The sequence below is a fragment of the Podarcis raffonei genome, chromosome Z (genome assembly GCF_027172205.1).
Source record: "Podarcis raffonei isolate rPodRaf1 chromosome Z, rPodRaf1.pri, whole genome shotgun sequence".
Classification (NCBI taxonomy): domain Eukaryota; kingdom Metazoa; phylum Chordata; class Lepidosauria; order Squamata; family Lacertidae; genus Podarcis; species Podarcis raffonei.
In genome coordinates this window covers 49,191,510-49,205,014 of record NC_070621.1, presented here as the reverse complement: position 1 = coordinate 49,205,014, position 13,505 = coordinate 49,191,510, and the positions used below count along the sequence as shown (strand labels likewise).

Genomic DNA, 13,505 nt, shown 5'->3' with positions numbered 1-13,505 from the left:
CAACTAGCCAACTAGTTTAGAAAAATAACCTTAAGTGCACAATTCAAGATCAATGGTACTGACCACCCTGGCATTTGACAAAGCACCTACAGTATTTTTAAAACTTCATTTTAATCTTTAATTAATAGAAGATTCAACCCATTGATGCTTCCAGCTGGATTATGCCCATATAAGTTTTTGATGCCTTTGTATGCCATCAAAAAAGTCTTGTTTGGAAATTATGCTTCGACTTCTCTAGTTCCTGTAGAAAGCTTTTGGTGATTCACTAGGTGCTACCCACACACTTTTAAGCTTTCCCCCTCAGCCTCAAGGGAAAAACTGAGAGTGTCCAAGATTCTTATTTCTTCACCAAATAGCAAACTATGTGGAAATGCAGTGTAACACAACTTATGCTGTGTTGTTCAAAATCTCAGACTAGCTCTCTTAGATAGCTAAGCTGGCTTCAGCCTATTGCATACTGACATGGAAATATCACATACCAGGTATCTGAAAGTTACCGTATTTTTCATCCCATAGGACGCTCTGTCCCATAGGACGCACCTAGTTTTTTGGGGGGGAAATAAAGGAAATTTCCCCCCCTTTATTTCCCCCCCAAAACCAGGTCGGGGAAACCGAATCAGGTCGAGGAACAGCGGGATGGTGGCGCTGCGCCTCCCTGCTGTCCCCCGAGCTTGTGGGGCTGGCCGATGTCTGCCTGGCGCGGGGCGCTCTGCTTCAGGGTGCCCTGGGCGCCGGGCGGCAGGCTGCTATCTGCACCGTGGGGAGCCCTGCGGGGAACTCCTGCAGGGCTCCCATGCTGCGGATGTCTGCCCGGCGCGAGGGGCACTCTGCTTCAGGGCTCCCCTCGCGCCGGGCAGCAGGCTGCTATCCGCAGCGTGGGGAGCCCTGCGGGGAACTCCTGCAGGGCTCCCCACGCTGCGGATGTCTGTCCGGCGCGAGGGGCGCTCTGCTTCAGGGTGCCCTGCGTGCCGGGCGGCAGGCTGCTATCCACAGCCTAGACAGCCCTGCGGGAACTCCCGCAGGGTTGCCTAGGCTGCGGATGTGTTCCCTAAGCGCCGGGCGCTCTGCTTTCAGTGCGCCTGGCGCTGCGGGAAGCAGGCTGCTATCCGCAGCCTAGACAGCCCTGCGGGAACTCCCGCAGGGCTGCCTAGGCAGGGCTGCCTAGGCTGCGGATGTCTTCCTGAAGCCTGGAGAGCGAGAGGGGTCGGTGCGCACCGACCCCTCTCGCTCTCCAAGCTTTAGCGAAAGCCTGCATTCGCCCCATAGGACGCACCCAGATTTCCCCTTCATTTTTGGAGGGGAAAAAGTGCGTCCTATAGGGCGAAAAATACGGTAATTTTTAGAGAATGTTAGTTTTGTATTTGTTAGCTAATAATGCAGGAAGGGTTCATATTTACGCCAACTGAGCTATCTAAATAAATTATTGGGTTTTCGTTTTCTTTACGCATATGTATATTTTCCTTCTTTCTTTGTGGATTGCATTTAAATTGGAGGTATAGCTATGCCAATCATTTAAACTTCCCTTCCTCAGTCTCTCTTTTATTATTTTTTTATTGCATGTGCCTGAAGAAAAGTTTCTTCTACAACAACCCTAAACTAGCAGCTCCAGGATAGGGGAGATCTCTTGGGCAAGGTATTCCAAGGGTCCCCTTAACGTAAAAGAAAATTCTCTCATCCTGCTGTCTCAGAACATTGCAGGCATTCCATGGAAAGCAAGGGTTCTGCATCAACAGGTCCTTTGGTAGTCTTACCTAAGGTCATCCTACAAGGGCTTCCAGTTGGCTAGTCACAGTGACCAAATGTAGCCCTCCAAATAGCTTGTTGTCTTGCAAATATGAAGTACATGGTGTCACAAGCATCTCACTATACATATAATTACTAGATTTCCTCTTGTTGCAGCCCGCAATAGTATTTTTGTTAGCTTGCTGCACTAGTATTTATTTTGCTTGCTGAAAGTACATCAGGAGGGATTATATCTGTAGGTCAACAACCGAAGCCAACCCTGAGTTTCCCTGGGCAACAGATTGCCAGCCGACTTCTTTCTGCCCCTGCCTTTTAACAAATAGAAAATATACGGGCACACATGTAACATACTCAACATGTAACATACTCAGGAAACATAGAAAAGAGGCGACCTCACAAATGGCAAAGGACAATCCTTTTTCACTCACACATAGGCATGTAGGCCAGGGACACTAGGGTTGATCAGTAAGATTGGCAGCTCCTCCATCATGCCGCCAGGCAGGCAGGTAGACAAGATGGCTCTGATGGGCAAAGGAGGTGGGCAGCTGCCGCTGAGGTGAAGTGAGCCTGTTCAGAATGCTAGATTACCATTACTAGGAGAAGAGGCACAAAGCTTCAGCAGCACACAGACTGAGTTATGCTCATATTGGGCTGGGCACGGAGGAGTCAAGGAAACCAGCCAGCCTGCATGCAATGGAAGAGGTCTGGCTAGAGACTGCTTAAACTGTTCCTGTGCTAACAGAACAACAGCAGAAAACCGACTTAATTAGGAAGGTGGAGAAAAACAAATGAAACCCACTGTCCTCTTATAGAGGACACTAATAGAGCAGGAAGTTAAGAAGTCATCCAGCTACTCCTTCTGGACCCAAGTCTACTTAAGCCTCCCTAAACATTTCCAAAATGTTCCTTATTTGGTTTAAGGTCAAGTTATGCAACTTTGCCAAGTTTTGTTCCCAAGCACCTAAAAGAAATTATGAAAATGACAGTAATTTGGGATCACCCCAAGTGTAGTAGTGATCAGCGAGCTGCAATTTGGACAGCAACCTGGCCGCAGATCAAACAGCCTTGCTGTTGACTTGAAGACCTTTGTATGTTAACATGCCTTTGTAACTTTTTCTTTTTTAAATTAGCCAGTCACTTGAATGATTGTCTGTATTGTTTTCAATGGTGTTTCATATTTGAATGTTGTACACACGCGCACCCCCCCCCCGATATTTTACGACGTGGAAGCACATCAATACTTTTATAAATACAAAGTAAATAAACGGAAGGATGGGGGAAAGGGAACTGGGATTTTCTTCAGCCCAACGGGCTTCTGTGTGCCGAACTACGCATTAGGAGCAAGAGAGGGACATGATGCCAAGCCTCGTCAGGCTTCTGAGGAAATCTAACTCTTCTCTCCTTCCGAGGAAGCAGGCGTTTATCAACACCATAGTCGTATCTAATCACCATAAGATAAATTCCCACCCAAACAAACCCGCGCGCACCAATTTGGGGTGCCGAATTTTAACGAGAGGCCACTTCCTTCTCCAACTTGGAGCGGGATTACTTGTGAGGAAACAGAAGGAGTTTCTCCCCTCCGACCTTAAGGGATGGACCCCCCGCCACTCTGCCCTCCAGGCCTTGCTCTCGAGGGGCTGCAGCGGGCGCCCCCCGGCAAACCCTCAGGGCTCCCAGCCCGGCAGGAGGAGGAGGAGGAGGCGCCCCGGCCCCTTCCCCGCCGCCTCACCTCCGCCCACGGCCCCGGCCAGCAGCAGCAGCAGCAGCGCGGCCATCTCGGCGAGCAGCGGCTCCATCACATCCCCGAGGCTCGAGTGGCGGCGGGGCGGGCGCTGCCGGGAAGAGTGCCGGCCGGGGCGCCTCCTCCTTGGCCCCGCCTGGCGGAGGGAGGAGACGAGGGAAGGAGGCCGGCCTGAGGGGAAAGAGGAGGCTCACGAGCCTCTCCTCTCCGGCCCCTGAGCATGGGCAGAGGGCGCGCTCTCCAGGCGGGTCACAGCCCTTGTTGTTGGCTCTACTCAGAGGAGACCCATTTGCATGAAAGTGGCTAACTTAGGTGCAGTCAGTGAGGGCGCCCCAAAGAAGGTGCCGGGGGATTTCTTTCTTTCCTTCTTTTTTTCTTTCTTCCCAGTGACCTAAATGAATGGCCGTGACTGACAAAGTCCATTAAGTTATATGTATGTAGAGAGAGAGAGGTGATGAGGTAATTTTTTAAAAAATCATTACTTCACTTTTTAAAATAGGCATTTTAAAATAGGTGCAATTACATATGGGTTAAGTAGCAAAGTCCAGATCATGACAGGAGATAGATAGAGAGATAATTATTTATAAAATACTCATTTTTTAAAAAAAAATATGTAAATATTTGAATACCCAGTTCACCTTGCAGGGCAGAGGAACTTTTCTTTCCTGGTAGCATAGAAACAAACAAAAGGATAAAAGCAGCCATGCAGTCAAAATTATAAAAGACTGCCAGAATGTCACATACGTAACCTAACTCCCCAAGGTTATTGTAAGGTTAAAAATGAGGGATACAGAACTCAGGATATATATGCAGCAAATGTGACTAAAGAAAAATGGGAGTCTTTCCTTTTTATTACTTTTTAACAGCTAAAAAAAACTTAGAAGAATAAAAATAAAGCAAAGGATATACTAAAATATATTTGTTGCTGAAATATAACAAAAGCTGACAGTAGCCCTCTTGAGCATATCTGTCTACCCAGAAAGAAGTCCCATTGAGTTAAATAGAGTTTACTCCCAGGAAAGTGTGTAGAGGTTTGTTGCCTTCATGAATCTTGTTCTGTTATACAACTGAATCATTTGCAAAAGGTGTTTTCTTCCGTTAAGACAAAAATAGCCCAGACCTCCTGCACACACAAAAACACACCCTCCCTAACCTCAAGCAACCAAGCAACCAAAATCAACTTAAAATTTTAAGATAAAACAACTAACTTTTTAAAAAAGACAGAAGAAACAAACAAAAAAGCCCTGTTTTTATTAATACTTATTACCTTCACATTTTCATGAATAAGTAGGAATTTATTGCTGCATCAATGATTTGATACTTAATTTTTAAAAGTTTATGTTTTAGTACATTTGCAAAAGCTCCAATTGTAAATACAAAAATATACACAGTAATCAACTTATTTGACAAAGAAAAGAGGGAGAGAGGAGGGTTAAAAGAGGATTTTAAAGAAATGGTTCAATGGCTCAGTGTTATCCTGCATTTTATCACACCAATGCATAATAAAAGGACTCCATCTCCCAACAAAATAATTACCCACTTGCCTCCTGTCAACCTAGCAGTTTGAAAGCATGCAAGTGCAAGTAGGTACCACTGCAGCGGGAAGGTAAATGGTGTTTCCATGTGCTCTGGCACTTGTCAAGGTCCTCCGTGCTCCAGTAGTGGTTTAGTTCTGCTGGCCACATGACCCAGAAAGCTGTCTGCGGACAAACACCGGCTCACTCAGCCTGAAAGCGAGAGGAGCGCCGCCATAGTCGCCTTTGACTGCACTTAACCGTCCAGGGGTCCTTTACCTTTTTACCTTACTCTTATGACCCCTGGGCCCTCACTTGTGGGGTGCCTCAGGGTTCTGTCCTCTCCCCCATGCTTTTCAACATCTACATGCAGCCGCTGGGAGAGATCAGGGGGTTTGGGCTGCGTGTTCATCAATATTCGGATGATACCCAGCTCTACCTCTCTTTCAAATCGGAACCAGTGAAGGCGGTGAAGGTCCTGTGTGAGTGTCTGGAGGCAGTTGGAGGATGGATGACAACTAACAGATTGAGGTTGAATCCTGAAGACAGAAGTACTGTTTTGGGGGGACAGGAGACGGGCGGGTGTGGAGGACTCCCTGGTCCTGAATGGGGTAACTGTGCCCCTGAAGGACCAGGTGCACAGCCTGGGAGTCATTCTAGACTCACAGCTGTCCATGGAGGCGCAGGTCAATTCTGTGTCCAGGGCAGCTGTCTACCAGCTCCATCTGGTACGCAGGCTGAGACCCTACCTGCCCGCAGACTGTCTCGCCAGAGTGGTGCATGCTCTAGTTATCTCTCGCTTGGACTATTGCAATGTGCTCTATGTGGGGCTACCTTTGAAGGTGACCCAGAAACTACAACTAATCCAGAATGTGGCAGCTAGACTGGTGACTGGGAGCGGCTGCCGAGACCATATACCGGTAACACCGGTCTTGAAAGACCTACATTGGCTCCCAGTACGTTTCTGAGCATAATTCAAAGTGTTGGTGCTGACCTTTAAAGCCCTAAAGGGCCTCAGTCCAGTATACCTGAAGGAGCGTCTCCACCCCCATCGTTCTGCACGGACACTGAGGTGCAGCGCCAAGGGCCTTCTGGTGGTTCCCTCCCTGCGAGAAGTGAGGTTACAGGGAACCAGGCAGAGGGCCTTCTCGGTAGTGGCACCCGCCCTGTGGAACGCCCTTCCAGCAGATGTCAAAGAGAAAAATAACTACCAAACTTTTAGAAGACATCTGAAGGCAGCCCTGTTTAGGGAAGCTTTTAATGTTTAATAGGTTATTGTATTTTAGTGTTTTGTTGGAAGCCGCCCAGAGTGACTGGGGAAACCCAGCCAGATGGCCAGGGTATAAATAACAACTTCTTCTTCTTCTTCTTCTTCTTCTTCTTCTTCTTCTTCTTCTTCTTCTTATTATTATTATTATTATTATTATTTGTTAGTTTTAGCATTTGAACATTTCCCCACACACTTGTAATCCAGCCACTCAGAGTGATTTACAGAATAATAATAACAGAGAGATAATAAAGCTTTATTACTTAAATTGAAACAGTTGTTGCCAATTATATGTGTTGTTTTTGTGAGGTTCCTGGTGTCCCCACCACTATTCTACCACTACTTACTTCAGTAAATAAAGTTCCCTACCAGGAAGATTGTATTTCTGGAAGGGGCACAAGGAGACCCAAGGCCAGGGAGATGGCCACTCAACTTTATAGTCCTTGTTTTATAGACCAACTAGCAATGGTTGTAAAGTTGTGCTAGCCAGCAGATTCTGTGCATCTTTACTTAGAAACAAATCCCACTGAATTCAAAGTAAGTGTGCATCATATTCCAGCATTACTTAGAATCATAGAATCATAGAATCAAAGAGTTGGAAGAGACCACAAGGGCCATCGAGTCCAACCCCCTGCCAAGCAGGAAACACCATCAGAGCACTCCTGACATATGGTTGTCAAGCCTCTGCTTAAAGACCTCCAAAGAAGGAGACTCCACCACACTCCTTGGCAGCAAATTCCACTGTCGAACAGCTCTTACTGTCAGGAAGTTCTTCCTAATGTTTAGGTGGAATCTTCTTTCCTGCAGTTTGGATCCATTGCTCCGTGTCCGCTTCTCTGGAGCAGCAGAAAACAACCTTTCTCCCTCCTCTATGTGACATCCTTTTATATATTTGAACATGGCTATCATATCACCCCTTAGCCTCCTCTTCTCCAGGCTAAACATGCCCAGCTCCCTTAGCCGTTCCTCATAAGGCATCGTTTCCAGGCCTTTGACCATTTTGGTTGCCCTCCTCTGGACATGTTCCAGTTTGTCAGTGTCCTTCTTGAACTGTGGTGCCCAGAACTGGACACAGTACTCCAGGTGAGGTCTGACCAGAGCAGAATACAGTGGCACTATTACTTCCCTTGATCTAGATGCTATACTCCTATTGATGCAGCCCAGAATTGCATTGGCTTTTTTAGCTGCCGCGTCACACTGTTGGCTCATGTCAAGTTTGTGGTCAACCAAGACTCCTAGATCCTTTTCACATGTACTGCTCTCAAGCCAGGTGTCACCCATCTTGTATTTGTGCCTCTCATTTTTTTTTGCCCAAGTGCAATACTTTACATTTCTCCCTGTTAAAATTCATCTTGTTTGTTTTGGCCCAGTTCTCTAATCTGTCAAGGTCGTTTTGAAGTGTGATCCTGTCCTCTGGGGTGTTAGCCACCCCTCCCAGTTTGGTGTCATCTACTTGCTATTTAGGTTTGCAGGCTTTCCTTTACATGTATTATAACGACATTGGGGTTGGACTAAATGGGTTTTTGGGGTCCCCCCCAAGTCTAGAAAAAGAGACTGCTGAAGAGGTAAAGCATGGTGGGCAAATTTCGCCTGGTAGATTCCTTGTTTTAACAAACCTTTGCATAACTAACTAGATGGCCAAGTATATGTGATGTGTTGCCACAGAAACTAAGTAACTGGAGATCCTGCTAGAAGGGGCATGTCTTTCACCTCATCCACCTGCTGATCACAGTTCTCACCAGCTTACAATAGCTGCATTCACAAGTGGCATGAAGCCAAGCCATGGTTTAGCATGAACCCATGGGCTCCCAAGGAGATCACAGTTGCTTTGCTTCTCCTTGGTCCTTTTAGCTCAGTGTAATAACTAAGTAAAGGTTTGGCTGAGCATATGCTGTTAACACCCTGGCTCATGGATATCTCTCTCCCGAGTTGGAGCCAAGGCTTGTTCTTGGCTGCAGCTGGCGGTTAAGGAGAAGAGAATCTCTGTTGGGAGAACGACAGATGTGAGATCCTCTCCAGGAGCTGACATGTTCACACTGTCCCAGAAAGGCTGGCTCACTGTGTTGTGCAAACCAAACCCCTATATTTAAAATACAAAAAGAAAAGAAAAAGATGGAAGTTACTACGGTAGGGGGTGAGGTGTATATAGGTTTCTGCTTGTTCATGTGAGTTCATATGCCACTGGATCTCCTGGCCTGGGTACAGGCAGGATTTATGTTGTCTGGGGGCAGAACACCCACCTGTCATCATCCTCTGGCTCTAGCAGATTCAGAATGAAATGTCTCAACAACAGTTGTTTTAAATTACTTTCTTTTGACTTTCAGAAAAATCTGTCAAAATCTTCGGTCCTTTGAAAACTAGGAAATAAAGTAGAAATTAACATCATGTGGTTAACGAGTATATTTTGCAAAAATTTCAAAGAACAAGCCTTTTTCATTTTATTTTTAAAAAATCTAAACTCAAGTTTTCTTGGATTTGCTGAAAAGCTTTTCAGTGCTTCCTTTTCAAATTCCTCCTCTTTTCCATTGCAGCTCAGTAAGCATAGCTAAAATGGATGGGAATGGGCGAATTCAGTTCGGATGACCATCATATCTACTACTGTGAGCAAGAATCCCGTAAAAGAAATGGAGTGGCTCTCATAGTCAACAAAAGAGTGGCGAAAGCTGTACTCGGATGCAGTGGCGTAGCGTGGGTTGTCAGCACCCGGGGCAAGGCAAGTAATTTGCGCCCCCTAACCCGTGGATTTTAGTAGGGGCAGAGAGCTGTGAGTGCGAGCGCGCCCCCCCCCAGATGTTGCGCCCGGTGCGGCCGGCCCCCCTTTCCCCCCACCACGCTACGCCACTGCTCGGATGCAATCTCAAAAATGATAGAATGATCTCAATTTGAATCCAAGGTAGACCTCTTAACATCACAGTAATCCAAGTTTATGCACCAACTACTGGTGCTGAAGAAACGAAATTGACCCATTCTATGAAGACTTACAACACCTTATAGAAATGACACCAAAAAAGGATGTTCTTCTCATTATTGGAATGCTAAAGTAGGGAATCAAGAGATAAAAGTAACAACTGGCAAGTTTGGCCTTGGCGTTCAAAACGAAGCAGGGCAAAGGCTAATAGAGTTCTGTCAAGAGAACAAGCTGGTCATCACAAACACGCTTTTCCAACAACACAAGAGATGACTCTACACATGGACATCACCGGATGGGCAGCATCGAAATCAGACTAATTATATTCTCTGCAGCCAAAGATGGAGAAGCTCTATACAGTCAGCAAAAACAAGACCTGGAGCTGACTGTGGCTCAGATCATCAGCTTCTTATAGCACAATTCCAGCTTAAACTGAAAAAAGTAGGAAAAACCACTGGGCCGGTAAGATACAATCTAAATCAAATCCCTTATGAATACACAGTGGAAGTGAGGAACAGGTTTAAGGATTTAGATTTGGTGGACAGAGTGCCTGATAACTATGGATGGAGACTCATAACATTATACAGGAGGCAGCAACGAAAATCATCCCAATGAAAAGGAAATGCAAGAAAGCAAAGTGGCTGTCCAACAAATAGCGGGGGAGAAAAGGCAAGCGAAATGCGAGGGAGATAGTGAAAGATACAGGAAATTGAATGCAGATTTCCAAAAAATAGCAAGGAGAGACAAGAAGGCCTTCTTAAACGAGCAGTGCAAAGAAATAGAGGAAAACAATAGAATGGGAAAAACCAGAGATCTGTTCAAGAAAATTGGAGCTATGAAAGGAACATTTCGTACAAAGATTACCATAATAAAGGACAAGGACCTAACAGAAGCAGAAGACATCAAGAAGAGGTGGCAAGAATACACAGTGGAATTATACCAGAAAGATATGGATGTCTCGTACACCCCAGGTAGTGTGGTTGCTGACCTTGAGCCAGACCTCTTGGAGAGTGAAGTCAAATGGGCCTTAGAAAGCACTGCAAATAAGAAGGCCAGTGGAAGTGATGGTATTCCAGCTGAACTATTTAAAATTTTAAAAGATGATGCTGTTAAGGTGCTACACTCAATATGCCAGCAAGTTTGGAAAACTCAGCAGTGGCCAGAGGACTGGAGAAGATCAGTCTACTTCCCAATCCCAAAGAAGGGCATTGCCAAAGAGTGCTCCAACTACCGCACAATTGCACTCATTTCACACGCTAGCAAGGTTATGCTTAAAATTCTACAAGGAAGGCTCAAGCAGTATGTGGACCGAGAACTCCCAGAAGTGCAAGCTGGATTTCGAAGGGGCAGAGGAACCAGAGACCAAATTGCAAACATGCGCTGGATTATGGAGAAAGCTAGAGAGTTCCAGAAAGACATCTACTTCTGCTTCATTGACTATGCAAAAGCCTTTGACTGTGTTGACCACAGCAAACTATGGCAAGTTCTTAAAGAAATGGGAGTGCCTGATCACCTCATCTGTCTCCTGAGAAATCTCTATGTGGGACAAGAAGCTACAGTTAGAACTGGATATGGAACAACTGATTGGTTCAAAATTGGGAAAGGAGTACGAAAAGGCTGTATAGTGTCTCCCTGCTTATTTAACTTATACGCAGAATTCATCATGCGAAAGGCTGGGCTGGATGAACCCGAAGCCGGAATTAAGATTGCCGGAAGAAATATCAACAACCTCCGATATGCAGATGACACAACCTTGATGGCAGAAAGTGAGGAAGAATTAAAGAACCTTTTATTGAGGGTGAAAGAGGAGAGCGCAAAATATGGTCTGAAGCTCAACATCAAAAAAACGAAGATCATGGCCACTGGGCCCATCACCTCCTGGCAAATAGAAGGGGAAGAAATGGAGGCAGTGAGAGACTTTACTTTCCTGGGCTCCATGATCACTGCAGATGGTGACTGCAGTCACGACATTAAAAGACGCCTGCTTCTTGGGAGAAAAGCAATGAGAAACTTAGACAGCATCTTAAAAAGCAGAGACATCACCTTGCCAACAAAGGTTATAGTTAAAGCTTTGGTTAAAGCTATGGTTTCCCCAGTAGTGATGTATGGAAGTGAGAGCTGGACCATAAAGAAGGCTGATCGCTGAAGAATTGGTGCTTTGTTTTTACATGAGTAGAATGTGTGCTTTTATTAAAAATGCATCTCTGGGTTATTTGTGGGGCATAGGAATTCATTCACTCCCCCCCCCCAAATATAGTCTGGTTCACCACATGGTCTGAGGGACGGTGGACTGACCACTGAGTGCTGACCACTGAGTTGGACCCACTGTTGTAGGATCCTAAATTCGGATGTTCTGCAGAGAGTGGCTCATACATTTCAACGAAGTAATAATTTATATGCTACATGCATAAGTGTAGCAAAAGCAGGCACTGACTTTTTCTTGAGAAATGCTCGTTAGGGAGGGAGATTGCAGTATCTTGGGGAGCGTTTCAATTTCAAATATTCTAATTATTTCTGCTTTTAGCTAGGTATTGCTGTTTATTTACTTGATTTAGGGGAGGGAAAGCTGCCCCTCCCCCCCGGCTACACCCATACCTCCTGGCTTAATATTCTAGGTGCCAAATGTAGAGGCATTCTTCCTGCATTCCCTTGCCATAGATATATTACAGGTATATGATATTTTGGTGAGCCTAATAAAGATATGGCCCTAATATGGACTGTGGGAGGGCTTTTTCAGGGGGAACTCACAGGAACTCAGTTCTGGCACCTCTGGTGGATGTCATTGCCATTCTAAGAGAACGAAGGAGGTGTTCATGATGAGTTCTGGTACCTCTTTTTCTTAAAAAATAGTCGTGAATGTGGGATTAGTCATACTCAAAGTACAGCCATCCAAATGCGTGGATATGACTAACTTAGGTCCAAACCACAGATTCTCTATATTTAATGATCATTTATTTTTCAGTGTTAGATGAAAGTGGAGTTTATTTTGTATTTTAGATATTAGGGGGTGTGTGGCTTATCATCAGGAATCACTTCAGGTAATATAATTAGAAAGAGAGTACAATGATTTTGTTTTTCTTTAAGTCAGTGAATTAGCATTGTTGCAGTGCACTTGAAACCAATGAGCCTTCACCTCTGTGTATCAGTGTGCTTAGAACTCTGACTCTAGCCTTACTAACATTCACAAGTGCTATTATTTTAATGGAGCCACTGGACAATGGTAACAAGTTTTCTAAGATTCTTTTGTTTTTGTTCCTATCCCCCTAGCTCTTAGAGTGTTGCCCTTTGGAGCCCACTTCATTGTTCATGATTAACATCTTTTACAGACTCTGTGGTGTGTTGGTGGTTGTGATAATATCTGGAGAGCTGACTAATTTCCACGTAAATGTGGGTTAGTGGGTAGCTTCTTCGCAGTATCTGATCTCTAGGTGGCTCTCTTTTTAGAACGTAGGTAAGAGTCTAACCACATCAATGGGTACAGCCAAAAATCCAGAGACCCTTAACACCACCAAAATTACCCCATCTTTGCATGCTTTTAAAAGGGTGTTTTGTACATTTTTGTTGCTCTAAAAACCAACTTTGGGGGGAGAAAAAGGAACTGATTCATTTCTACCAGGAAGTGCAGTTATTCCCCACCTTTATTTGAATAATCACCATTGGAACAAAAAGAAAGAAAAAAGAGTCAGAAGCAACCTTTATACAAAGCTCAGGGCATTTGCATAAAGGCACCTTGCTGACCTTTCTATGAAAAAGTACCTATTTAATCTGCCCTGAGAAAATGATTATGAGGACCGACTAAAAGTGAAGCCTGGTGAGGCCATGCACCCTACTTTACAGAGGACAGGCCTCTCTTTGGAGGGGGTGGTCTGACCTAAATTCAGTTTAAGAATAAGGAAGCCTAAGATCTGAGAGCTGGGGAAGCCAAACAGTCTCTTACTCTATTCTTCTTCCCTCCTCTTCCAAGCCTAAAGGCACTCACGATTTTCACTCCTTCTTGTTCCAAGTCCAGCTTCCAAAACTCTGCAAATTCCTGCGTAAGAAATTCTCTCAAACTATCTACATTAACCACATGTCTGAAGCAGCACAGGAAAACAGCCCTGAAACCATTTTGTCTCCCAAACTGACCAAATGATTTCTCTGCAAGGTCAAGGAAAATGGAAAAGCCCCCCCCCCATTGTCTTTTCCTTCACAAATCCTGTCTGAAGGGTATGTCTGTGTATGAATAGGGTGAGCCTGTGACCTGGCTCAGGAAATAAGTATTTATCATTGCAAAAGACTAGCCAGGCTCCCCAGGGTATCCAATCAAGTAAGCATTAACAGGTAACCTGCCAG

General features: G+C 45.2%; 1 protein-coding gene across 1 annotated transcript in view; it reads right to left on the bottom strand.

The window, feature by feature from the left end:
• IL13RA1 (interleukin 13 receptor subunit alpha 1) overlaps positions 1-3,600 on the bottom strand; it is a 36,362-nt gene extending 32,762 nt beyond the window's left edge. Inside the window, exon 1 of the mRNA XM_053374665.1 lies at positions 3,473-3,600. Within this exon, the coding sequence (XP_053230640.1) occupies positions 3,473-3,539 (67 nt within the window). The 5' untranslated portion in view covers positions 3,540-3,600. The remainder of the gene's footprint in view (positions 1-3,472) is intronic.
• Between the last annotated feature and the right edge of the window lie 9,905 nt (positions 3,601-13,505).